At 41.3% G+C, this 27,504-nt stretch overlaps 1 protein-coding gene across 2 annotated transcripts; it reads left to right on the forward strand.

Annotated features, from left to right (window-relative positions):
- On the forward strand, positions 1–26,859 carry STAT1 (signal transducer and activator of transcription 1). 2 transcript variants are annotated; one of them, XM_068948300.1, is made up of 25 exons: positions 114–182; positions 1,128–1,200; positions 2,185–2,313; positions 2,971–3,115; positions 4,406–4,504; positions 6,314–6,409; positions 7,176–7,254; positions 8,664–8,755; positions 9,329–9,480; positions 9,756–9,914; positions 11,290–11,382; positions 11,867–11,926; positions 13,154–13,183; positions 13,273–13,366; positions 14,277–14,318; positions 15,241–15,324; positions 15,820–15,918; positions 16,368–16,503; positions 17,569–17,624; positions 18,713–18,807; positions 21,443–21,582; positions 22,904–23,089; positions 23,754–23,829; positions 24,293–24,395; positions 24,867–26,859. In XM_068948300.1, the coding sequence occupies exons 3-25, from the start codon at positions 2,186–2,188 to the stop codon at positions 24,888–24,890; spliced, it is 2,268 nt and encodes a 755-aa protein (XP_068804401.1). In that variant the 5' UTR covers positions 114–182; positions 1,128–1,200; position 2,185; the 3' UTR covers positions 24,891–26,859. The 2 variants fall into 2 exon arrangements, with proteins under 2 accessions (XP_068804400.1, XP_068804401.1); XM_068948299.1 differs by lacking the exon at positions 1,128–1,200 and having other exon boundaries at positions 1–182.
- The last annotated feature ends 645 nt before the right edge of the window (positions 26,860–27,504 follow it).

Here is a 27,504-nt window from a genome sequence, read left to right on the forward strand (position 1 = left end):
GAGAGGGCAAGGGCAGGGGGCGGGGCGGGGCGAGCGCGGCGGCACCGCGAGCCCATTGGCCGGGGCGGCGAAAGCGAGGCTCCCATTGGCTCTCGGGCGGGCCGTGGGGCTGCGGCTTTGCGAGTATTTCTCGGTACGGGTGGCCGTCGCGGTGCAGAGCTGGAGCGCAGCCTCGTCTTCGAGTAAGTGTGCGCGTGCGGGCCAACGGCCGCGGGGGAGGGGGGTCGCGCGAGAAGGGGGCTACTGCCGCCGCTGCCCCCCGGCCCGCGGTGGGGGGGGGGGATGGAGGGGGGTGCAGGCTCCCAGCCAGCCGGGACGGCTGCCCTGCGCTCGGCCCCCCATCTGCGAGCGCCTGCTTCGCTGGCCGTCAGCCGGAGAGCCAGAAACGATACTAAACATGAGTTGTGACAAGGCGAGCGCGGCGCCCGGCGAGGAGGGGGCGAAGCCCTGTCGCCTCGCAGCGGGAGCGGGCGGCTGCCGGCGGGACACGAAGCCGCACACAGCGGCGGGGGCTGCCGGGGAGACAGGGCCCTGCTGCCCGCAGAGAGGCACGCCGGCTGCCCTTGGGTCACCCTGACCGCCCCGGGGGAGGTGAAGCAGCAAAGCAGCCTTTCCTCCCTGCCAGTTTGCCAGGGCCGGCCTGAGCCCCCCTGCCCTGCCCTGCCACGGGTCTCGCTAACCGTTTCTCCCCGAGCGGTACCGACTTCCTCCCCGCGTGAGCGTTTCCCTGCTCGCCTCTCCAAGGATCACGCCTGCTACGTGATCACGTTGCTCTGTAACCCCCAATTCAGAGGGTTCTCCGCCAGGCTTCCCAAGCCCCTGTCCAATGTGGTTGCTTTAAGACACAGGAGGATTAGAGTACCTTATAGCAGTATTTAAGCAGTGCTTTTAAAAAGAAAGAAAGAAAAAAAACTTTGTGCATTTGGATACCCCCTTCCAGCTTTCCTCACCAGTATCATGCTTTAATTGTTGGCCTTGGTGCCACTACAGTATATTCAAATTAACTACAGTATATTCAAACTAACTGCTGTGTTTTCTAGAGTTGGAATCTTGCCCACACCAAAAAGCCCCAAAGCCCTTACTTTAAACATCATAGCATTTTTTACCTTACACTTGCTCTCGCATAGGCTATATGCAACTCTACAGTTGAGGGATCTGGCATACAAACACTAATGGATTTGGCAACAGCCCATACACAAGGTACTGCTTCACCCCCGAGTGTACATTGTCCTTTGGATAAGTCTTATCACCTTTTTGAAGAGGTTGCAGATGCAAGCGGGGTTACATGTCTCCACCTGAGCCTGACAGCTATTCCCTGGACATATCTTTACCTGCCACTACTGCAAGACACTAACCTGCAGACCAGAAAGGAGGAGATAACTGCTTTCCAGCAAGAGTCCATACATCAGAGCTAACAGCCACTCTATAACAACTCTTAACTGCGCAGCATGGCTTCTCTCAGTCATACTAGTTAATTCTAGATAACCCATGTCTACTGCAGAGACTTGAATTTAGCCTGAAAATCTGATCATAACTACTAAAGCATAATACAAAGAGAATATCTTTCAAATACGTCTCCATTTAAAGCAACCTGAGGTCTAGGCCATTTTCAGAGCAGGTAGGTAGAGACACATGTAGTACCTGAAAGTGAGCCCCTAGAAGTTTCTTTACTTTTCCAGTTACTTCTTCCACCTCTGGGGATTGGCAGGGACAATATCTGCACAGATGAAAATGGGATCTTGATCCTACCGAGTACAGGTACAGGGCACATAGCTGCTCATACATATTTAGGGATATACCCCCTTAACAGGGGGTAAGGAAGAAAGAAAGAATAGAGAATAACACTACTAGTACCCTAAGTGCTGTGAACATGGATTCAAAGGAAAAAAGAAATGCAAGTTTCCATAAAACGTGATTGAACTTTGACTTACTTGTCATGAAATAGTATGGTGACTGTCTTAATTTGCTGTATTTTTTTTAAATTAAAATGGGCATGGAAAAATTGTATTCAGTTTGATGAGTAGCTTTCTCTTGTTACATCTAAAAACCTATGTTTTTACTGAAAACACTTTTCCTTCCTGCTCATCCAATTTTACCATTTTTAATGAGAACTTTAAATGAGTGACTTTTCACTAGCTAAGTCCAAATATTAATTATTTACATTGATTTATTTTTTTTCCCTAGGATGACTCAGTGGTATCAGCTGCAGCAACTTGATTCCAAGTTTTTGGAGCAAGTTCACCAGCTGTATGATGACAGCTTTCCTATGGAAATTAGACAGTACCTAGCTCAGTGGCTGGAAAACCAAGACTGGTAAGCCTGAAGGACAGTGGTGATGTGCATAGAAACTGGCCTTCAGGTTACATGACAAGCAGTGCTCTCATGCGGAGTCACAGGCAGCAAAAAAGTTCTGGGGAAGCAAGCTGCTAGGTAGACCTATGCTGGCAAGGACGTTCAGTAGCTATATCTCTGCTAGTCCATGTTCCCGTCCCTCTTCAGGGCTTTCGAGAGGGGCCTGATGTTTAGACTAAGTATATTATCCTATTTTTCCTTTGGTTGGTCTGTCATGGAAGCAGCCATTTTAAGAAAGACCTGTTACCTTGGTGTCTTAGTCTCTCGCTAGTTGCTGGCTTTAAACATTTACCAAGATGTTTATGGAGCGTCTTCTTATAGGACTGTGGTACAACATGCACATGCATCAAGTTCACTTTAGGCTTCCTGATGTTCATGGAACGGGTAAATGAAGTTAAGACGGTATGTGGTGAGAATACTATAGAGGAAAAGACAGCATTTCTTTATCACAGAAAATGAGATTAGAAGGGAATGAAAGTGGGTTACCTTTACAAGTAATTCTTACTGCTTGCAAACTACAACTGGAGTCAGGGAGAAAAACATGTAGTACACCACTTTGTGTTTCTTGAGTACCTGCTGAAAGTGTATTTAACATAAGCATGCCTTAAATTATTCCAGGGAACATGCAGCCAACAACGTATCTTTTGCTACAGTGCTATTCCATGACCTGCTGTCACAGCTTGATGATCAGTTTAGTCGATTTTTGATAGAAAACAACTTCTTGCTGCAACACAACATAAGGAAAAGCAAACGTAATCTTCAGGTAGGCCTGGGACATATGCCTGTACATTTGCTTGAATTGTTTCAGTTTTACAATTGGATCCCTCTAAGACTACCTTGACATGAGGTATTTTTACACAGTATTTGTGAGAAACCTAATTTAAGAAGTCAGAATTTAAACATTACTCTGTTTTGGTTTTATTTGTCTACAGTTCAACTGTTTTTGAGATCTCTAGAAATAAAAAGTTAAGTTGTACTTTGTAAGGTATTTACTCTGTGTATTTGGCAGTGCTTCTACAAATGGAGTTTCATTTACCTTACCCCTTCCCAATCAGTATCCTCAGTATCCTAATAAATCTCTGAGGCAGCAGAAGAAACAGGGGGACACAGGGGAATAAATTCTTTCCATGTAACTATAGAATCGCAGTTGATAACAAAGGACCTGTGATGAGACACCACTTCTGTGGACCATATTGTACTGATAAAGAAAAGGACCAAAGCAGTTTGTGTAGAGTGTAGCACTGCAGAACACATCTGTAGTGGATTTCATTATTTTTCCTTAGCTGGTCTTCCCCTCCTCCCTGTTCTTTATAAGCTTGCAGAAGGAACTGCTGTAGGACTCTAGAGAATCTTTCACAGTCCCCTTTCCTGCAGCCTGTTCCCACACACCTGGTTTATCCTTACTGCAGATCACCACCGGGGACATGTTTTCTGGGGAGGGCAGGAGAACATGACCACACTGTGCTTATCTGATTATATACCAGCAATGACAGAGATCAGTCAAGAAGGCTGGGACAGCTCAGTGATTCCTGGGGCAGCAGCATCCTGGACAGGGCAGTACTCAGTCCAGAGCACACTTCAACCTTGTGTATGTAAAATGCGTCTAGCCTTGACCCTGTTCATAAACAACAGCAGACCTTTCTCCTTCACATGCCTCAGCAAGGGCTGTACCTGTCAAACTAGAGCAATAACCCTTCAAATCCAGCAACTGCACCTCAAAGGAGTGGAGGGGTGGATGTCAGGAAAGGATGAGCTCTCCCTATGACTATGGTGTAGTATCTCTCTTCTCCCAAACGCAGTTCTTTCCATTTTGTGTGGAGTCCCATCTCTTTTTGTACTAATGAAGTAGACTAGCTGGCAAAGAAATGCATTATTTTAAACAGTGAGGGAATTGCAGCTGTTGCACTCCCTATAATCTTAGGGGACGCTATGACCAGTGTGTGCCCTTGAGGCTTAAGCAATAGTCACTTGCTAATCTTTTTGCCAGTCAGTTTGCTCGAGGACAAGAGATTCAAGGTATGCATGTTTAACAATAGACCGTCTCTAATGCCAGGATAACTTCCAAGAAGACCCAATACACATGGCAATGATCATCTACAACTGTCTGAAAGAGGAGAGGAAAATACTGAGCAATGCCCAGTTGTCAAATCAGGTAATTTAGTCTTATAATCGCTATTGCAGTTTTATCTGCTTCTTCTATTACTTGAGGCAAAGGGAGCGGGGAAAAAACACTGAAAGAAGCAGCAGGTCATTCTCCCTCTGCCCAACAACTCATCTTTTTAAAGACATGAATGTTATGAATGAATGAATATTAATATGCACCATTTGCACAATGTAGCATGTTTGAGCTGCTTGAGATATTTGAAGGGGAAAGAGGCAGGAAGTAAATTTTATTTATTTGAGCAATGTAAAATCTAAGCTGTTTTCCATGCTACTGTAGTATAGCTTGATATGCTCATCAGGTTTCTTACAGTTTAACAAGTAGGGCTTGCCTCATCTCTCCAAGATGATTTTAGCTTTTCCCTCTACATTTTACTCCCAAATTTACTCTATTGAGCAGCTGAGCCTTGGTACTTCTCTGGACTGTCTCTCTGGGTATTTCTCTCTCTCATTATTTCTTAAGTGAAGTCCATTTCTTTCCTCTGAACCATAGGTAAAGCCGTATTATTCTCTACCCTCCTGTGTTCTGAGGCTTCATCTTTTTGTTTTTCCCTCTATAAGGAAAACGGTTTTGCAATAAAAATCTGCAGCTGGGAAAGGTGTGCAATCTGTATAGCTAGATGTAATTCATTTGTGTAGTAATAACATAATGATTGGCCAAGCCCATTGAGTTTCAATACTGAAATACCTTCCTTTATGACAAATTTTGGCCACAGTTTGTAGAGAGTGGGGCGAGTACTTGGTAATGAGCTTAAAGGAGCTAACGCAACAGCATTCAAAATAGCTCCTTTAAAAAGTCATTCCCAGATGCTTTGCAGCTGCAGTACACCTTATTTCATTACATGACACAGAGCCCACACAACTGCCTTTTGAGCATGCCAGGTGTTCTGGGGGAAATCAAAAAGGGAAACTAATTCTTCTATACTGTGTACTTGTTGACGCTAGGTACAATACCACATCCTACTTCTGCCTTTTAATAAAAGTTTCTAATTTTCCAAAGCTGAGAAGATAAAATGCAAAGCAAGCGTAACTATAAGCATCATAAAAACAAAGGATTGTCCCAAAGGTTAAAGTATGCTTAGATTGCTTTAATAGTCTTACTGAAATCTATGAAGAGGACCCTTTCCAGTTTGTATAAGCTAAGGTAATCTAAAGAATTTAAGTTAAAGAATTAATCAAAACAACCCTTAGAAAAGCGTGCATACCAGATTGCCCTGAGTTTTTACACCAATTATATTGTTAAGTGCAGAGTGAAAAAAATCTCGTCTTTCAAATTGCTGCAACTCTGTGTGATGTTATGCTATAAACTTCCTGAACGATAATGAAGTAAGTTTCCAAAGTCACCCTCTTTGCCTTTACACACACACCCCTCCCTTATTCTTAGCCTGTTTCTCCCTTTTTGCCCTTACCCTGTATGGGAGTGTCTTACATTTCATGTAGATGTGATTCAGCCTTCTCCAGCAAGCTTGCCTTTTCCCTAAAACGTGCTTTGAAATTACATGAAGATAGTCAAACAAAAGGAATTTGTGCAGAGAGTAAACAGAAATTTTCTTTAGCATTGTTATGATAGACAAGGAGCGTAACCACACAAATGGAATTTCTTGATCCCATGTTCTTTGCAAACTCACTTGAGCTCGATTATTTTATAATACAAAACTTTTATGAATCATTAGAACAAGCCATGCTTTATTAGCCTCTTTGTCAACAAAGTCACTTATCTGTGTTAGTGAGAAAAATATATATTTGCTGTCACTGTTCTCCCTGGTATGACTTTTGTTGTTGTTCTGTTTACCTCCCCCAGATGGAGGTCGGAAGCATACAGAACACCGTGATTGGGATGCTGGACAAACAGAAGGAGCTAGATGCGAAAGTTAAGGCTGTAAAAAACAGCGTTATAGTAAGTAAAGTCAGATTAGGACCATATTTAAAGTTGTGTTTGTCAATTCATAAGTGTTTAAAAGCTTTCAGTGTATAAAACTGACTTTAAATGGCAAGTAAAAGTAAAATTGAGATAACTGATTTTCAATTTTATCACTAGTGAACATTTGAAAATAGTAAGTAAGTATTTGTCAAAGCTCAGTAATACAGATTTTAGTGATAGGAAATAGTATTGTCTTTTAAAAATACTTCCTGGTGCTCAAGTTTTGGCAATGAAAACATTTCAGCCATCAGAAATACCAGCACTGAGGAAAAATTCTAAAAAGTTATATACTGACTTTTTTTGTTATTAACTACAAGCTAGATTTTCAGTTAGCGTATAGATAGTTACCGACTACAGAACAAATAAGGTAATGACTGAAAGCTTTTTCCAAGCAATACTTGAGCATATGGTAGTTTGTTTGAAATGCTAGCTAGTGGCCCAAATGTTGCCTTCCATAGCCTAAGTTCTCGTAAATTCTGTGAAGCTTGCATGGCTAGACTGTATAAGAGCTTTTCCATACTTCATTATGAACAGACTTTTGTTAGCAGAGAAGAGGGAGGGTGAATAGGAAGCAGTTAAGTTTGGAGGCGTTTCTTATTAAGGAGTTCCAGGAAAAGGTGTTACTGTAAAACCAGAATTCATCTGCGTAAATGGCTAATGCTAGGCAGTTCCTAACCAGCAAAAGTCTTGCATTATATGAAAATATTAAATAATTGTGGCCAACTTCATTCGTGCTTTATAGGATGTGGAGCAAGACATCAAGACATTAGAGGATGTGCAAGACGAATATGACTTTAAATGTAAAACTTTGCAGAACAGAGGTGAGAATTTTTACAGGACAAATCCTATTGCATGCAGTTGATAAGAGTAACCGTGCTGTCTTATATCAGGAAACTAAAATTAATGATATGCAGCCAATCTTACTGATCACATCCCTCCTTCATTAACTCTGTTTTATGCTGAAACTTAATTCCTGAAAGTGTTTTGTGTCTATTCTTATGAGAAGTAAGAGAGCCTATTTGTTAATAGCGTTCCTTTGCACTTTACATCCCTTTGCTGCTAGAAACAGCAAACCCATGGACTCCGTGATCGTTCAACCACACATCTAAATAGTTAAGTTTAGGCTTCTCTTTGCCATCTTGTGTTTCACACATGCCTTCCCACTTCAAGTTTTGTGAGTCCTCATCCACCAAGCTAAGCACATGCATCTAAACTCATCACTAGTTTCATTATGTAGATCTGTCTCTAAACACTTACTAGGCAAAGATAGAAAATACCTTTCTGTACCGACACTTTACGTGCTTCCTCTAAGCCAGGGAAACACACACGCATGCAATTTCAAATGCTGGGGAAGGCATTAGTTTGAAATAGTTAAAAGGCCCTACATTTCTTTCTCCAAAGGAATCTAATGCTGTGCCAAGTAAGTTAGTGGGATTTCTGGTGATACAGCTGAGGTTCATATTTCCATTTCTAACTACTCCATTCTAGAGAGGTTTCAGTTTCCAGCACAATGTGGCAGTTGGCTAGCCCTCAGAAGGCAGACACATTTGGAAGATACTAGGAGAAGCACTAACCTCCCGATCCTTCCCTCTTTGTACTTAGCCACAGGTAGTGCTTCCATGGGGCAGTCAAGAGTTTCTAACGTAAGGTCAGTAATCAGCAGTAGCTGGGGAGACTATATAGCAGCTCTCAGGCTGGGCTAACCTCAGGAGGCTGTAATTACCCTCCCTTGAAATAACACTTAACTTCAGTTGCCAGTTCAGTGTCATGAATGATTCATGTTTGAAGTCAGTATGAGAACAAATTGCTGTATTGTAAAAACAATCATTATTTTGAACTGCATTCTTGGTATCAGGAAACAAGCAAACTCACACTTCAGTTATTCACACACAAAAAAAAAGGGGAGGGGGCAAAAAGCCTTTGCTTTGCATTAGTGTTCGAGGTGTATTCTCTGCCCTTTCAGAAGGGGGAAAAGGAGGAATCAAAAAAAGTTCTAGAGGACAATATTTCCTCCCTTAAGCTTTAAGGATATACTTCAGTTGACGTGAGCCAGTTAGGTCCCCTCCCTCTCTCAGGGCTTCCCCTACCTCTTTTCCCAGAATGGCCCAACCCATCATGTGCCTCACTGCAACTGCAGGCACTCATGAAACTCAATCTCATCAGGCATGCTGTGGATTTTCTGTGCAAACCTGTACAGGTGTTTGTTTTATAATTTGAATTTATTTTACAGAGCATGAACCCAGTGGTGTGTCACAAGATGAATATAAGAAAGAACAGATGAATCTCAAGAAGATGTTTTTATTACTTGATATCAAGAGAAAGGTAGTGCTCTAGTTTTCTTTCAGAGCACAACAGCACTTCATTTCAAACGTTCATTTTCAGTGGGCTGACATATCAAATTATATAATAGTCGTAAACAAGCTTTTTGTTTACTTGAAGCAAAATTTCACCCTTTGCATTATTACTGAAAATCTAGAATCACTTTAAGCTGCTGTGTTTCTCTTCTCCTAGCAATCTTTCTTTATCAAACACTTGAGTAAAGCTAAGGACAGAAAAAAAAAATCTCATTAGTCATGTTTTTGAGGAAAAAATGGTTTCAAAAAGTTGTAGCCATGTTAGAGTTGAACATGTTCACCAATGCTGCAGTCCTTGAATCTAGAGCAAGAACCAGTTGATCCAGTTATTCACTTAGAAGACGTATGGGCAAGAGAAGTCAGTGTCGCTAACAGTGCGATATATCTCCACTTCTAGCAAATACTCCAGCTAAAAAGAAGCAGGCCTTTTAGGAAACATCCTCTTTTAACAGTAGCTGTTTGAGATCCTTGCAAAGTTTTGCAAGACAGTTGCACTCTGTATGAAGTAACTTTATAAACAAATTAATCTCATTCTCCTTAGGAAGTGGTGAACAAAATAATACAGCTATTGAACACCACAGAGCATACTCAGAGCGCTCTTATTAATGAGGAGCTGGTGGAGTGGAAACACAGGCAACAAACTGCATGTATTGGTGGCCCACCCAACGCCTGTCTTGACCAGCTACAGAGCTGGTAAGTCTCTAGCCAGCAGCTGCATTGAACAGGAGCTTAAAGTATGCTAAGAAGGAACACCAAATCTGCCAAATGTACTGATTATTTGTATTGTGCTCGTCTGTTTTGTCATAGCATAACTTAAATTCACTGAAATTATTACCTCACCACATCTCTAATGAGCAAGAACTGTTCTCTGTGCACTGTGTAGTGCTTAAGGACAGTTGTCTCACCAGTGTACTAGCATTATTACAATACAAAAACATGGTAAAAATAGTAAGACTGTGTAATTTTAGGTTCACCATTGTTGCTGAAAGTCTACAGCAAGTTCGTCAACAGCTAAAAAAGCTTGAGGAACTGGAGCAGAAATTTACCTACGACCCTGATCCCATCACAAAAAACAAACAAGTTCTGCAGGACCGAACGTACAGTCTTTTCAAACAACTGATCCAGAGGTAACAGACAAGAAGGATCATGTGGTCATTGTGCAAATGAATGCATGGAGAGCGCTCCTTCCCTTCTGTTTCTTCAAAATTTCAGCACACCAGCTTTGTGTTTTCTGAGGTTTTCTTTGGTTAGTCACAAAAACTCAGCTAAATGACCATTTTTTGAGATTTATCCTATAGGCTAGTAGAAGGGGTTCACAATCTATCATTTAAGCCAGTATGAGATCTGCTACAATATCCATTGACTGCAGGATCAGACTCGTAGTCTCTCAGTCCATTTCTTGCTTTTGCCCCAAACTTGCAAGGAAGCTCAAGTAAACGGAGACAGGAAACCATCTACACCAAGCAATGACCAAGATAAATATGCACTAGACTCTCTCTCCCTTTGTCTCTTGACCCATTCTCCTTGACTCCAGCATAGGGAGCCCAGCCCTACCTCTCTACAGGTGCTTTGATGCAAGATAGTCTAGCTGGTAGATGCCCCACTTAAGAGTCCCAGTCTTTAAATATACAGTAGGCAACAATTTGCGCTGCCAAAGGCTTGCAAACTAACAGACAAGTGAAGGGGCTTATCTATAATATGTAACCTTCTATGCGGGAACTAAAACCACTAAGAACTAAAACTTAGGTTTCTTAAGTCCTCTTCAAATGCTTTGAGCACTGGTCTTCAGTTGGAAGACACAGGTAGTTTTCAAAGCGAAGAGAAATAAGGAAGAGCTGTAGAAGTCCAGCTGCTGTTTAGTTATCTTGCCTGTGAGTACAGTGGAAGAAAAGTCTTGGTTCTGCCTAGGACTCGGTAAAAAAACAGGAATGCTTTAGGGTTTGTATCTACACAGTACAATGCTATGCAAGAGGTGCCCGAGCTAGCAAGAGTATTGAGGGCATCAGAATAGGTTAACCCCAGAAGTTCATGTCCCCTTGGGGATGGCTAGCCCTCCTCAAATACCCTGCTAACTCATCTAGGTCTGTGTTGCTACAAAACACTCTTTCACAACATTATACCCATAAGAGTTTAAGGGGTGCTGAAAACGAAAAAATGAAGTGATACTCCTCACTTTCAGATTATACTAGTTACATCACAATATTTACATGCCATATGATTTCAGGGAAGTTTGAAATTGCGCTTTCTTCCCCAAGCCACTAACATATTTAGAAAAAAAAAGACAACCCTTAAGAAATCATTTACACTTGCAGTATTTCTAGCCCTGTTGAGACAAAAGCCAAAGGAATGCACGCATGGACATTACAAAGATTGAAACAAGCAGTAGATAATGGTGACTGACTGACACTACTGTATGCTTTATTTTTTTAAGTTTATTTTGTATGTAATTTTTTTCCTTAACAAAAGGATTTATTAATGTTCTGTCATCTGTTTTTTCCATAGCTCCTTTGTGGTGGAAAGGCAGCCTTGCATGCCAACACATCCTCAGAGGCCATTAGTCCTGAAGACTGGAGTACAGTTTACTGTGAAGTTGAGGTATTTTTCCCCTTTCCTCTTCCTACTTTGTGATAAACCTTTCATTTCATTGACTTCCTATAGCTGAGAGGCTTGCACGCTAGACTAATTGCCCAAGTCAGGTGCAGGCAGGAGGGAAGTGCCCTGTGGCAGGGGATGCCATCTGTCAAAGCTTAATATGCATTTAAGTTTTTACACTTTACCAGGAGTTAGGAGCATTGAGTGTATGAGAACACAACCAAATAGCTAAACAGACACACGCAGACCATTCTGTCATGCAAAAGAGTAACTTATTTGCCAATCTGGCTTGATCTCTAGACAAGGAAGAGGGGGCAGTATCTATGGGCCTTGCTAATTTATCCTGTCATTGGATCTGCACCATCTTGTATGGAACAAGCTTGGGCCCTGGGCTGTGCAGTTTAAATATAACCTGTGATAAGCAGCACTGTAAAAGAAAAGATTTTTTGCAGTTGCAATTACTTTTTTTTTTAATTTCTCTTTCCAGATTGCTGGTGAAGTTGCAGGAGTTGAACTATAACTTGAAAGTGAAGGTTTTATTTGATAAGTATGTTGCATTTTTCTCATCCCTGTGTATGCTAATGATAAGCAGTCCCTGCATTGAAAAATCCAAAAGGCAGTCATGTTTTAGTGTTGGAGTTTGCGAGGAGCATGCTGCTTCTCTGTGGCAGCAGGTTTACTCTCCCCTTTACTCTTCATTAGGGGCATTAGCCCAAAGCAGGGGGAGGCCTCAGTTTCCCGCCACCAGCTCCGCTCAGGATTGTGGAAGGGGGCTCACTGCCACATCTGTCTGGGCACAGAGTAGCACTTGGTCCTCATGTGCACTGCAGACCACTTTTCTCTGCTGTGGGTGTTTCACTCAGGCTAGTGCTAGCTGAAGGCATAGCACTGAACTCTGTTTCCAGTCTCACACAGCTTCCCTACTTTGCAGGTGTTTCTCTAAAATAGCTTACTTTTTGAATAGCTTTAGGATAGCCTCTAGTGAGGAATCTGGCTATCTTTGACAAACTAGTGCCCTTAAGCAACATTTGACATACAGTGTTAGTGAAAACTTGCAGTTATCTAAACAGACATCTACCAATCCTTTGTAAGCAAGTTCAGCTGTTTACAAACACAGAAGATAAATTTAACACTTGTTTTTAAGAGGCCAGGGATGAGGGAGGACACCTAACAGGCTCTCCAAAATCATGACAGTGGCTGTAAGGTCATGAGAGGGGTTTGTGCTTTTAAAAATTGAGATGGTTTTCGCCTTCGAGTTTGGATCTTCAGGGGACGTTCTTTTTACTCAGAACAGCTCTGGGGCCCAGAAACTTTCTTGCAGGCATAGGGTTGGGGAAGAAAAATTCTAATGGGGATCTGGAAGCTGAGGCTTTGAGAAGTACATCAGATAAGACTTGGTAAAACCCCAAAAGGTGGGAGAGCTGATTCAAGTGATGCAGTAATTTCTTCAAGCTGTACAAAAGTAGATTTGAAAAGAGATGGAGGATGACAGTACTGTATCAGTTGTTTCAGAACAAAGTTACAGCCTGTGTAGTAAAAGAACAGATTTACTTCCGTAAAGCCACCACAGCAAATTTTACACCTCAATAGAAGATAGCCAGTGCAATGCAATGTTTGTTTTGTTTTGACTGCCAGAACTGATTACCTCTTTTGCATGAAAGAAAAAATTTTCACAGGAGTGTTTCACCAGTTCTCAGCTCTGTGAGCTGCTAAAACAGATACCCACATTCTGTGTCTGCAGAAGTTTTAAAAGTGTTTTTTTTTTTTTTGACAGAGATGTAAGTGAGAAGAACTCAGTCAAAGGGTATGTGGCATCATGTTTTAACATACTATTTTGGGGTACTTTGAATGAATTTAAAACTCCTAATTCTTTTTTTCCCCCTCTTTGTGAAGGTTCAGGAAATTTAATATTTTGGGAACAAACACAAAGGTAATGAACATGGAAGAATCTACTAATGGAAGTCTAGCAGCAGAATTCAGACACTTGGTAGGTTTTTTTTTATTGCCACATCCATTTGATTGTGCAGGCAGAGGGTGTGGTAGGAAGACAAGTTATTTTTAATATTGAAGTCACTGTTTACTTTTGTGTTAGAGGAAACATGAAGGCTTCTCCCCTTTCTTTATTTTTTCTACCCCTTTTTTGAAATTTTTGGCTTGTTCCAATTGAACTAGTATTACTTTTGACCCCAAAATATGGCCAGAAAGGCAAACAGTATTTGCCGTTGTAATGTCTACATTGTAATGGATTCCTTGGAGGAGGAGGAGATAAAGAAGCCTAGAAATACTGTTTGGGGCCCCTTCAGGGTAGGGCTCATGGATAGGAAAGCTTGGAGTAGCTTAAAGCTCTTCAAGACTGGAAGAGGAAAATTGTCTAAGGAGGGACTGCTACAAGAAAATCTATGCTTTCAGTAGACTGTGCAACACTTTTGCTCTAACAATGCAAGTTAGATGGATTGCATCATAACAACTGGGAAGGAACTTGCATTTAGTTCTGAACCAGCCAGCACAGAATTCCCCCTTCCCTTCATTATCCAGTAGTCACTAACAACATCTGGAGTTTGTTGTCAAATTCCAAGGAGTACTTGGATAAACTACTACTTTATCTGATCCTTCCTGATTTCACCTGCTTCTGTTCCTGTAAAGCCTCTTGTACAAAGGTGTTGCATCATAAGGCTGCAATATCTATTTGCACAGCTGAATGCTTTATAAAGGATAGTAGTTACCTATAGTTTAATCCTTTGGCTTCCACAGCTGGGAGGCAAGTAGATTCAGACACTAGCACAGCAAGTTTCCATCCATTTAAGCACCTAGGGCACACAAATGTTTCCATTCCCTACCTGCTTTCATTTGTGGCTTAAGTAGATAAGCCATTTTTTTTTCTTCTTGTTTGTTTGCAGCAATTGAAGGAACAGAAAAATGCAGGAAGCAGAACAAATGAGGTAAGCAGCACTTTGTTGACAGAACATTTGCATAATAACCAAAAAGGCAGTTGAACACTTAAGACAGAGCTCCACTCAGCACCATGGGATGAGACAATAATAAACACACAGGATGAGACATTAATAGTAGAGGAGCTCAGTACTTCTAGGAAATGAAGCATCCGTGTAGGAGCCATGCAGAAGAGGGAACTACTGCCAGAACAGCGCCTACTGGACTTTTCCCTCATTGGCAGCTAGCTTTAATGGGACTTTCTGCTAGTGACAGACTTTTCTGTGGCTTCCAGATAGCAGCCATAAAAGGGATGCCTAGAGAGCTCCTACTAAGAGGCAAACAGTTTGTAGGAAGTTACCACTGTCTGTGTCTACTGTAATCTGTAAATAGTTTCTGAAGTCAAGAGGAGGGGATATTCCAGAGCAAGGGCCCTCTAGAGAAGTGAGCTTTCCTCATGCTTGGGCAGAGAAGGTTTTGCCGTGATGTATTCCTCACACCCCCCCATATAAATAGACTTTTTACTCCTGGAAGTTTTAGCAAGAAGTAAATATTAGGGTACTGACAAAGCATTTTGTTAAAAGGTAGGCCAGAAGGAAGAAAACTATAGTTTGTCTGTCTAATTTAGGAGACTATAGATTGAAAAAGAAAATCTCCACCCTCTGATACCCATCTTAATTCCTTGAAACATTCATTTGAATGTCTTAGGGAAGAATGATTCACAGGGGACTTAATCTGTATCAACTACCAAATGCTAAAGGGAACAATTTTGCAGTATTGGTTCAGCTGAAATAATCAAGTAGGACTCAAGTAAGAATGCAGTGTTTGTTTCTGAACATTATTTAATGCAATATTAGGAGGCAATAGCAAGGCTACCGTCCTCAAACAACTGTGAGATTTTTAGTTAATTTTATGATTTTTCTTTCTTTGAAGGGTCCTCTCATTGTAACAGAGGAACTTCACTCTTTGAGCTTTGAGACACAGCTGTGCCAGCCTGGCTTGGTAATAGATCTGGAGGTACGTCTTAAGTAAAAGATAGGTGGAATGAACTCCCTGTATATCACTCACACTGAAAAATCTAAACAAAAAAACTTGTATATTAAACACTTTCAATTGTTTCCAAACATACAGATGACATTTCACAATATCTGTGCAAGAAGCAGGGAACATGCTTTGCAAAACATTTAGTAACTAATTCTGTGTTGTAAGTTCTCCAGATATCAGTTTCCATTTATTTCAGAAGCAGTACATGAACTGTGTTATTAGTAAAGTGCTGTAATAACTGGTATTAAGTGAAAGCCTTTATCAAAGTAATCAGACAAAAATCACTTGAATCTTCCTTTCTAGTACTTCACCATGCTGAAATTCTGTACTGCATGCAAACTTCAAGTAGAAAAGCTAGGATCGCACGAGCAGGGAATTATAGTGGAAACTCATTTGTAGCTAATCTAGAGAAGGACTGCAGCAAGAGTACAGGATAGTCCGACATGTTTCCTCCTGTATCTTTTTCAGACCACATCCCTTCCCATTATTGTGATCTCAAATGTGAGCCAGCTTCCAAGCGGATGGGCTTCTATCTTATGGTTCAACATGCTCTCTACTGATCCCAAGGTATTTGCAGAAAACCAAACCAATTTGTGTTACTTTCAAAGATTGTCTTTTACATAAGTGACTTAGGTAGTTTTTTCAATGCAGATGACTTTGTTAATGGCCTTTGGATGTAGAAGGAAAGGCAGAGAGAGTCATTTCACTGTCCTAATAAGAGGAGTGTTTGGAGCACATGTAGAAATATTGTACATTGTATTCAGTATATACAGTGAGAGGCTAGATATATACCTGAGAATTCAAATCCACTGCACTTGATTAATCTAAGTCTTCTCCCACTGGGAGAAATCGATGTCCAAAAGAAAGTGCTTTTCCAGTAAAGAGTACCCATCAGAATAGCAGCCTTCTTTTCCAGATCTATCTCAAGCTGACGTCCTTTCCCAAATCTCTATTTTTTGGTAGGATGTGCTTACATATTACCTAACTGTATGTTTTATTTTTCCCCTCCGTTCTAGAACTTGTCCTTCTTTCTGAATCCACCTTATGCAAAGTGGTCTAAGCTTTCTGAAGTTCTGAGTTGGCAGTTTTCTTCTGTAACGAAGAGAGGACTTAATGCAGATCAACTGAGCATGCTGGGAGAGAAGCTACTCGGTATGGTCTTATTTCAGCACTCCACACCTTTTGCTTCTGCTGAAGAAGAAATGGCATGTTTGGCTTGAGGCTAATTCTGCCTATCTTCTGCAATTAACTTAAGATTTTTTACTTCCTCTCAATCCTTTCCCCTCACATAGTATCTCATATGCGAGGAAAGTGTTTTCCAGTCTTTAGTAGGGTAGAGTTCAGAAGCAAGTGAAATCTAACAGGATACAACTCACATACTGCTTTTGTGATGTAAAATTTGACAGAATCTCAGTCTCTAATGCTAGCAGTATGAGAAACTAGCTTCCTAACTAAACTTGTTCTTGGACGAGAAGGAAGAAAAGCCGATTTCTGACATAACCGAAATCCATAGCATGGTCAATAATGGGAAGAATTGGGCAAGAATATAGAAGAATATAGGCAAGGGCTGCAAACCTTTAGCTACTGTAGTCAGTGCAAAGAAGTCTTACACTGAGGAAGTGACTACGAAACATGGTTGACATGATTAAAACAAGAAAAAAAACACACTTGATTGTAACAGGAATGAAGAGAGTCCCTGCCTGCTCCAGGCAGGCCTAGGAGTCAGGTTATGGGGCACAAGCCTACAAGTCACCAGAATTGAGACAGCAAAAATGCATAATCTTACAGTGATGTTGTGGGGGGGGGGGTCTACTGAGCTCCTAGATAAGAGGAGCATGCCTTGCAATTTTCTTGTTTTGCTGGATAAGAGATGCAAGAGATTCAGATCCCTTTTCTGGAAGTGTTTTAAAACTGAGAAGTGCTACAGGTAACAGCATAGCAAATGTCAGAATGAATTAAATCCTATTATGCAAGGTCTGCATTGCTCTGTGTGGCCTGTTAAAACAGCTTTTTGTCATTTTTCAGTGAATGTTTCTGGAGGGAAGCCTTACAAGCCACTATGCTCTCCCTACTTTAGCCAGGGAAATACAGTAGCTATTCATTTCTTCTAGTCCAACAGCTAAGACAGTTGTAAATAAACACTTAGAACTTGGTGCTATAGGCAATTTACTTTCCATAAGTAACTTAATGTGACTGAAGTCAATTTATTCAATTTAGGGCCAACAAGTGGAGGATCACATGATGGCCTTATTCCTTGGACAAGATTCTGCAAGGTATGAACTCAGTTTAAAAATTGAGAGAGAACACAGAGCTTTGTTTTGATTCCCCCCCCTCCAGATGCTTTCTTTTTCAGTAGTTAACACTAATTAGTTTGTATAGTTGTAGGGGGTTTTGGTGGTGGAGTTAAAGTAAAAGGGGAAGGAGGGAAAAGGGCTTGCAGGCAGTAGAGGATTTGGAGATGGCTATTAATAGGTTTTCCATTTTTTACCACTACTGAAAGTGTCAGAAACCAGCAAGATGAACTGTTCTTTTGTCTTAGTGAAGGGCATTTCCCACACCAGGAGCAGCAGAATTAGGGCAAGTGTTAGCACAGGGCAGCCAAGAGGGTCAGCGTGACTGTAGAAAGCCACATCATGAGATTTCTTAACCCTGGCTGCAGTAGTCTGCAGTGAGATGGGAAGACTCTTCCCCACGCTTTGGCTTTAAACACTAAGCTGGTGTAGATAAGAAGCAGATGACAGAAGCAAGCAGTACAGGAGAAAAGAACAGAGCCCAGGGGAAACAGTGGCAAAGCTCTGGTGACCTGGAAGCACCCAGGTTCATTAATATGAGTCTATCCTGAGGAATGGAAATCCAAGTCCAAACAGAAGGTAGAGCTCTAACCATTCTGCCAAGGAACCTGGCTTAAAGCACCACAAAATAGGTTGAGTATCCAAGAGCTCTATTAAGAGCAGTACCCAGATTGCACCCAGAGCCTTTTCTGCCTTCTTAATCCAACATAGCTGAACAAGAGGTGTCAGATCACGTTTGTAGGTACTGTAGGCTCAGGCAGGCATCTGTCAGACAGCACGCTGCTGCTTGCCTTCAGATCCAGTGTATGCTTCATTCCCAATAGCCTCATAGCTTCTGGGCTTTTGGAGTAGACTAGCAAAGTGGAAAAATAGCAAAGAACAGAAGAGGGGAGGCAACAGGGGAGAGGGAGGCGAAAAGAGAGAAAACATACACAAAACCAGACAGATGCTGGCACCTGTCAGGACAGAATCAAGAGCCTGCTTGCTTCCCTATCCCCCACACACTTAAGATTCATGTTTCCTTATCACTGTTCTTCCCCTCCCCACTCTTTCCACACTCTGAATTTCAGGAAAATATAAATGATAAAAATTTCCCCTTTTGGCTGTGGATTGAAGGAATCTTGGAGCTTATTAAGAAGCACCTCCTGTGTCTCTGGAACGATGGGTAAGACCTGAGTGGAGTTAACAGAGATGTGGTCATTGCCTCAAGCCTTTCATTTAGGCTAGCAGTTACATCCTTAGGCTGTGATTTTGTTTGTGCTGTTAGTTTGGGTCCAACAAAGTGGAACCTGCAACCAGAAAAGTATGGGGGAACAAAATTCTAATAGCAAGAAAGTCTCTATTGATGCAACTGCTTGAGTAAGAGTGCCAGATGACCAAGACGTGCCACCAAAACCACAGAACAGCAGTGCCTTGAATGTTAGGTTTTTGCCTCTGCTTCAACTATAAGTATATTCTTTCTCCACACCCTAGAACAGACCCTCTTTCTGTTTGTCTGGAAAGACTAAAGTATGAAGAATAACTCAAAAGATCATCCATATTAAAAACATACACACACCCCACCCCCAAAAAGCCCAGCATTTGTGAGCCTGTAGGTGGCAGCAGCCAGGTTCTGATACTAGTAGTATCAGTCCAGAAATTAATCTTTACTGATTTTAGAGTAGAAAGTAATAAGACTGCCAGATTGAAAACCAATTCCATTTGCCTTTTAGTACCAGGTTTGTAAACCTTGAATTCTAGCCTTCCTGCAAGAAACGGGTTCACCCAAGGTCACAATCCTGCATTTTAGTTGTCTGTTTAAGTTCAGCCACATTATGAAATCCTGTGGACAGTTTGCTCACAGCAGAGCATCCTAGTATCCTGCAAGTCTGCAGAATCACTCTGTCTTGCTACAGACTCCAAATTATTACCTCCTACTTTCATATGAATTTTATCTCTTTATTCTGCAGCCTTGTTTCACTGCCTAAAATGCAGCAAGCAGATGACAGGCACACAACAGAACTTCACATTTGCCAAATCTAGAGATGCTGGGATCACTTGAACTAGCGTGCTAACTTGTGACTGCCTTCCTCCCTCCACCAGCAGATTTTGCCCAGCTGGGCAATCTGTGCTTCAGCTGTTTCCTATTCATATCCATGAGCTAGGGATACCACCACTTCCACTTCTGAGCTTAGGCATTCCAGATCAGGATGGAGACTGTGTTCCTCTTAAGGGGCATGTGGGTAGTGCTTGCTGAGCGGTGCAGCTCTACAGGGGTGTCTGGCTTCTTTCAGGCACAGCTGGAGGAGCTGCCAGGCTCTCCACACTGCTAAGAGATCACATTTTCAGACTTTGACTTACATATTTCTTAGACATAGGAGCTCCAGTGCAATGGAGACTTTTGTTATTGTAACAGAGTCGTAATCCTCTCCTATTTTATGTTCCATCTGAATATGGCTGTGTACCTACAGGATGCTTTTTGTATATGGCTTTGACTGTATACAGTCTCAAACAACACTACATTGCCTCTCAGTTATGAGCAATCCTCTAAGTTTTATTGAAAGGAGAGGTGCAAGTTAAATCCTAAATGTAATCAAAAATCAGAGATTTAGTACTATCACTCCTCCACCACCAGCTTAAAAAAAAAAACACACAACCACACACACCACACAGTTTTTTTTCCCCCCTCCTAGGGGGGCAAAAAGGGAAATTGAAGGGAAAAAACACTACAAAGATACTAGAATGGGAAAGATTGCCAAGTGTGTAGTATTAATTAGGACAGTGACTCCCCTTGTATACAAAGGGATAAGTAGTACAGCCTCAAGAGCACTTATCTTCTGCTTCATACATGAGGGATGGGAAGGCAAGAGTTTATCATTTAAAGGAGGCATTTACTACTCACAAAATGCATTTATCTGAACCACGCCATTTTAGTAAAATCAGAACAAAACCAAGACAGTTTACAGCCCCTAAAGTTTCTAAGTAAAAACTATATTACTTAGTAGTTTGTGTAAAGAGTACATTCCCTAACTTAATGGCTACAGTACAGTTGTTCCTCAAAATATTCCATGAAGTTTTGAATAACAAGAAGCAGTTCAAAGAAATTCTGACCTTTTAAAGACAGTCATTTGGGGCTTGACCTAAGGTTATGACTTGGTACTGGCTTGTAAGATTTCCTTTCCCCCCAGTACCCGTAATGCTCCACTGAGCACACATTATTACTACAGTGGCCTGTTTGCATACATTAGCGACTTGCTAAGCACAGCGAATTTTGGTGGTTGAAATAGCACAAGCAGAACAGCTTCTCTGAAAAACATGGAAAGGAAATTAAAAAACCTCATGCAAAAAACCCTACACCTGTGTGGATGCAATCTGTTAACAGGCAAATTTAGTTCATTTCATCTACCAAAGAGAAAATGAGCAACTATTCCTTAATACACTTTCAAGGTTAAAGCTGCTTTCTAGCCCCTGACCATGGTGAACACACATAACTTGACTTCTACTTCCATATCCCAGTTTTAGTAGCAAAAGTCAGTTTCTTGTATTCCAAGTTCAGAAAAGCCACCAGGCAACAGGGAGAGCAGTGAGGGGAGCTGTGGCAATTCACAGCTTACACAGCGCAGCTCCTGTCTGCCAGTGTTGCTGCTAGTTTCCCAGCTGTTCCCAGGACAAAGCCTTCTGGGAGACTTATGAGTGCTTTAGTTTTTTTTTTTTTCCTCTCCTCAAGTGATGGAACCTTTTTAGTTTTGCTTGTTAGATTGGCACAGCTTAGATTTGATACCAAGGAATGAATTCATTTTTTTTTCTTTTCAATGTTACAGCTGCATCATGGGTTTCATCAGTAAAGAAAAAGAACGTGCTTTGTTAAAGGACCAGAGTCCAGGGACATTTTTACTAAGATTCAGTGAAAGCAGCAGAGAGGGAGCCATCACATTTACCTGGGTAGAAGGATCTCAGAATGGTAAGCCAGTGATAGAGAACATCTTTGTCTTCCAAACATAAGCATATATCAGAACAAGAAAGTTCTATGCTCTTCTCTTTCACACCAAGCACCAATGGAGAACACCACCCTAGCAGTACCATCCTTACAAGCAACAGGCCACAAACCACAGCAGACATATGCCTTAACTGGCATAGTTCATAAGGCACACAGTAGACAGTTAAGAGCTTCAGCCAGGACTAGTAATGCTTCTCAGATACTATTTTTGGCTTAGAAGTTTGTTGAGGACAAAATGCCTCAATTGCTTCCCTTGCTTACTTAAGTTTCTTCTTCTTAGCACACTGTTAGTGCAAACACATCTGTCTCCCCCTCCATACCCTTATCATCCTCCTAATCAGAAATTTCTCTCCTGTAGCAGTTCATTCTAGCTACACCCTGTCCCCCATACTACTGTGCTCCCCCTTTGCATTATCTCATAGAGAGCATTCCTTTCTTGGACTGCTTTCTTTTACTCATTGTCTATTGCATTTGTTCTTTCCTTCCCCTGTTCTCCCCAGGTAATTCACATATTCACTTACTTTATTCTCCTAGTAGTTCTCCTTGTTCCTGTTTCCAGGAAGGGACAAACGAACAGCAAGGTACCTCTGTTGGTTGGGGTACTTCTCTCACCCTCTTTCAAGAAGCCCAGAAACCTCAACAAGATACCATCACTTCTGACTTTTATCAGGGTTCTCCCCCTTATCATTCTACTTAAATCAGCCCCACCTGCCAGGATGCTACAGCTGTTGGCACTCCATTTGGCTGGGCCCAAGTTCTGCAACATCTGAAGAGAGAAGTTGCTTATTATAATTGAATAACCTTCTTTTTCTTTGCTATCTTTATAACTGAGATGCTCAAAGACTGAAAAAAGAAGTGAGAGCATTGGGAGCTTTAGAGCAGTTTTTAATCTTTCTCTCTTTTCATAGGCCCTCGAGGTCTATTAGGATCAAACTTCCTAGTAGGTGATAAGGTTTAAATGGCCCCTTCTGGAAGCAGGCTGAAAAGGGCTGTTTACAGTAAATGGTAGCACTGCTTGCATTAAAGAAATACTGCAGTTAATTTCCATGGAGAGGGCACCCCAAAATGCACAAAGAACGATTACTGTATGTTATCCCCCATCTCCTTTACTACCCTGCAGAACAGTGGTGCTCACTTTGAAAATGAATGTTACAAATAATTATACTGTATGGTAGGTGTCATTCAGATAAGCTTTCTGCTCACTTGACCTCTGAACTTGTGGGTGCAGCTGCAGTTTTTGCGAGCTGTTTGAAACCATCTTGAAGTCGTCTTCTCTCGTTTGTAGAGCCCCAGTTCCACTCAGTAGAACCATACACCAAGAAGGAGCTCTCTGCTGTTACTTTCCCTGATATCATTCGCAACTACAAAGTGATGGCAGCTGAAAACATTCCTGAAAATCCACTGAGATTTCTGTACCCAGATATACCCAAAGACAATGCCTTTGGCAAATACTACTCCAGACCAAAGGAGGGTGAGTGCTATAAATGGCTAATGTGGTGTAAGTGTGAGGTTTATTCTTGAGATCCTTTGGCACTGGATAATTCTGTAGCATATGAAGAAAGGGTAACAACTGGACTGAAAGTCTTGGCCACCTAACCTGTGCTTGAGCGCTTCTCAGATGAAAGGTGAGAACAGGCATCTGAGAAATTTAGAAGGTCAAGAAAAAGTCTGTTTTTAAAGAGGCACAACATGAGATCTAGTCAGATCAAAACCTGATAACAGAATTGTTTCTGGCCCTCTAATTCTGTTTTTATGTCTGTCTGTTAGATACCTCAGAGATATAAGGTCCCACTAACAGCCAGAGCCATGATTGTTGTATTTGATTATTACACTGCACTGATGCTGGCTGGCCAGGCCTCGCAGCATGTGTTGATACACCTACAGAAAATGTTAGGGGTGGTTTTTTTGTTTTTTTTTTTTTGTTCCCCAGTGGAACAACTAGAAAAGCAAAAAGGAAAAACTGACCAAAGAGAAATGAATTAACCATAGCGCTGTAAAACGCATACGAGAGACTTGTATGTTATCTGGGCCACCAGCTTTATTTCTGGAACAATAAAGATGGCAATGATGTGAGGTAAACTTGCTAAAAAGAGCTGCTGTTTTTTCCCTCTCCTGCCTTTTTCCTCTCCTTGAAGCCCCAGAGCCTATGGATTTGGATGGTCCCAAGGCAAATGGCTACATCAAGACTGAGTTAATCTCCGTATCTGAAGTGTAAGTTCACACAAAAATGCTGGATTTCTAGGAACTTAATGTAATTTTTCAGCTGTAGTTCATGTGTCTTTGCAATATTTAAGGTGCAGGTGCCCTTATCAAATCTTTCCTCTCGTTCTGCTATGGCTTGAGAATGTGGTCACACCACATTCATGCACTGCTGTCATTGAAAAACTTACTATTTTTAGGTAAAAACCCTAGAAAATTACAGGCAGTTGTAATGACAAATTATTTCTTGAAAAGCAAGTTCTGAAAGACTTGTTCATTTGAATGTAGATCACTGAGTATTCTCAGCTTTCATTTAAAGCCGTGTTGGTTTTGCAGAGCATGGTGTATTTATCACTGGCTCGGTCTCCTGTGAAGGTGACCTCATTAGTGGAACTTTTGGACTTGGAGCCAGACATGGTAGCCCAGCTGTGCCCTGCTTTATTTAAGGCCATCCTTGCTCTTTTCTTCCTATTAGCCACCCTTCTAGACTCCAGTCTCCAGAAAATCTCCTACCAATGTCTCCTGAAGAGTTTGATGAGGTATCTCGGATGGTGGACCCAGCAGAGATTGATACTGTGGTATGTATTATAAAACAGAGTTTTGGGGAGGGGACACTGAGCTGCAGCTAGGGTTTTTTTTTTTTTTTTCCCTCCAAATACTTTAACCCAAGCTAATACCTCAGTATGCTTCTCTTCAAATGGGTAAGAAAAACTGGGAATCCAGACAGTTAAACTTTCTAAGGTTATTCATTCTGCCAGAGTTTGGAGGGGAACTGCCCAATGCTATGAGTTGTTCACTTCTTCACGCTTTCTTGTGGTGATAGGGGCGAAGAACAGGGGAACAAAGCTTCCTGTCTTTATCTTGTAGGGGGAAGAAAGGAGGGGAGGAAGAAGTAGGATGTAGTGCTTTGTGTGGTATTTGGGGGGGTGGGAGGGAAGGTGCTATTTGAGAAGGACTTGTTTGTGTTCAGTAGTTAGCAAAGACTGTAAAATGCTGTGGCTTTACTTGGTTTGAGCTGTAATTGTTAACATGTGCTTTCCTTCTTACAGATGTGTTCAGCATATTCAACTTAAACGTTGAGCTTGCTACTGCACCATTAGCACAGCTGAGTAACTTATGCCTGTGTCATCCTATTCCACAGTCAGCAGCTTAGCCAGAGCCTTCCCAAAGAATTGAAATGAAGCTTGTTGCTATTTCATGGCACATCAGTTTCTCAAAGTGAAGGTCCAGTAGCCATTTTTAATCTGTTAACTAAGATATTTAACTAGCAAGAACATAAACAGCAGTCTGAATAGCCTTTTTATGTGCACTTTTCCTTTCTTGTAAGTTCTTTGTTAAAGAATTTTCCATTAACAAGATGCTGTGCCAGAGTGCAGGAAGAGAGGGGGAATACTTATGCTTTCAAGAGGGGAGTGGGAATGAGAGAGGCCTTCAGCAAAGACATTGAGACAGAGGGGAGAAATTGCCATTTTTTTAAGTGAAATGGTTGAGTTTAACATTTAAAATAGTTGGCTGTACATAGAAGAAGGCTTCAAATGAAAGATAGTTCTTTTACAGAGATTATGTTCAGAAAGCTTGCCCCTTCTCCCAGTTCTACTTCTGAAGAACTTTTGCAGCTTTGAATTTTATTCAGCAGCATAGAAAAGGGAGCAGAGAAATGTTCTGCAAGTATTATGTTGCACTGAATCTGTGTATTATTAAAGTCTGTCCTGGCTTTATCTTTTCTAAGGGCACATAGCCTACTGCTCTGCAGGAGAACATGAGCCATAGAAGTACCTGCATTTCGTTTTTGCTTGCTTCTTAATGAAAGGTCTTTTTGCACAACCTTTTTCTTAAAGAGCACTTATTGGATAATGCCTTAAAGCTGCATTAGCACACGTTGGGCATGCAGGTCATTATGTACCATTAATTTACCTACTCTTAGAGCCCCACAAAAGGGGTTTGAAGATGATGTTACTCACATTGCTTAACTTCCCAAGGTAGGGTCTGGTCACTAGTATCTTTTCTTTTTACAGTCATAGTAGCTACCTAATTTAGGTGATAACAAGTGGCATGGCACTTAATGCACTCTTATGCACTATGAACCAGGGCATTTATTTAACTGTGGATTTGAATAGCTAGAAGACGCTGTAGGCTTTGATAAAGAAATGTATTTGCAGTTGGGGAAAAAGCATAGGAAAATGAAGTTAAATTTATATTGAGTAATGGCTGCAGGACTTGCAAACTTCAGTGCTTAAAGGATGCAGGAGGAGGAACAGACTTGTTTCTCAGCATATTTGAAGATAACTCACAGTTGAGACAAGGTTGTCTTAAGCAGATGGTGCCGTGGACTGAGGGCAGGTGTTATTCAGACTGCGAGTTAGCACACAACTGATCAGAGGAACTGCAGAACCCTGCTGGATCCCGTGCCTCTGGTACAGGTGCTTCTGCTACTCCTGAACGTACTGCTGGCCATTCCCAGTGCCTGGGAGGACAGCACTGGTACGCCTGTCTTACAGGGGCTCTGGAGCTGCTTTTCTGCCATTGATATGCTGAATCACTTAGTTGCTGCTTAGAAAATAAATTACTGGTTTGATTTAGGGCATTGTGCCCATGAAGACTGCTGTACCCTCTGCAAAAGCTAGAGAGAAAAGAAATTCTTAAAGGATCTAGAGCATACAAAGTATGTACTTAAATGGAAAGTATCACCCTCTTGTCTTATTTTTGGTGCCCTAGGTTACTGAGGTTAACAGTAGTACAGAGTATCACAGCATGTTCAGCTATTTAATAGAACTGAAGTTTCTTAGGATTTTAGTAAGAGATTAAACATTTGTTCTTTCAGCTGCAGCTTGTACTCATGTTCTATATGCCATAGTTCTTGTTCTCAGTACTTTTATACTTTATCTAATGGGGTCAAATTTTCTTGTGAGATTTAGAGCAATAGCCTCATTATTCATGGTTTTGTCTTTAAATGGACAATAGTTCTAAAAGCCATTTTTTTTTCCAGTGGAATATTAATTCTTTTGCCATTTTAAATAAAGTCCATTGGCACTTTTGTCCTTCCTCATGTGTTTTAGTTATTACTGTGATAAAGATAATGTATTTTTGAGTTTACTGCATATTTCAATTTAAACTTGTTTGTCCAACTAAGCAGTTTTCTATTGCCCTAAGTCAGAGATAATGTTTTTAATCCATTGCATTGTAGCAAATCAGTCTGCATGACAGAGTTCTCAGAATATGGCTTCAGAGAAGCGGCTGTTAAAACAACTGTTTTATTACTGCATATTGCACATCACTATGAATTTTTCAAATTTCAACAGACCCAACCCATATCTCTAATATGAGTTAAACATGAAAATAACTGATCTACAGCTAAAGTCCTGTCAGCTGAGTCTGTCAAACTCACTCCTGTTGTATCATTTTTCTCTGTGGCTGTTAAGTGATGTGATTCCTTGTCTCACACGCTACTTAAGCTTTTATACTACTCTACACAGGCAGGAGAATAATAAAAGGGAAAAAAAAAACTGGTGGAGCCATCATTGAGGGAATAAGACCAAACAAAAAGCAACCAGTGAAATGACGTGGTCCTAGAAGTCTAGTTTAAAAAGCTAGATCAGATTAACTCATTCTGATTTCTTGTGGGCATTGCAGAATTGAAATGAACAGACTAGGGTTTCTGGGACAGCTTTCCCCAGGACTGAAGTTAAT

This window comes from Struthio camelus, chromosome 6 (assembly GCF_040807025.1).
Source record: "Struthio camelus isolate bStrCam1 chromosome 6, bStrCam1.hap1, whole genome shotgun sequence".
Taxonomy (NCBI): Eukaryota; Metazoa; Chordata; class Aves; order Struthioniformes; family Struthionidae; genus Struthio; species Struthio camelus.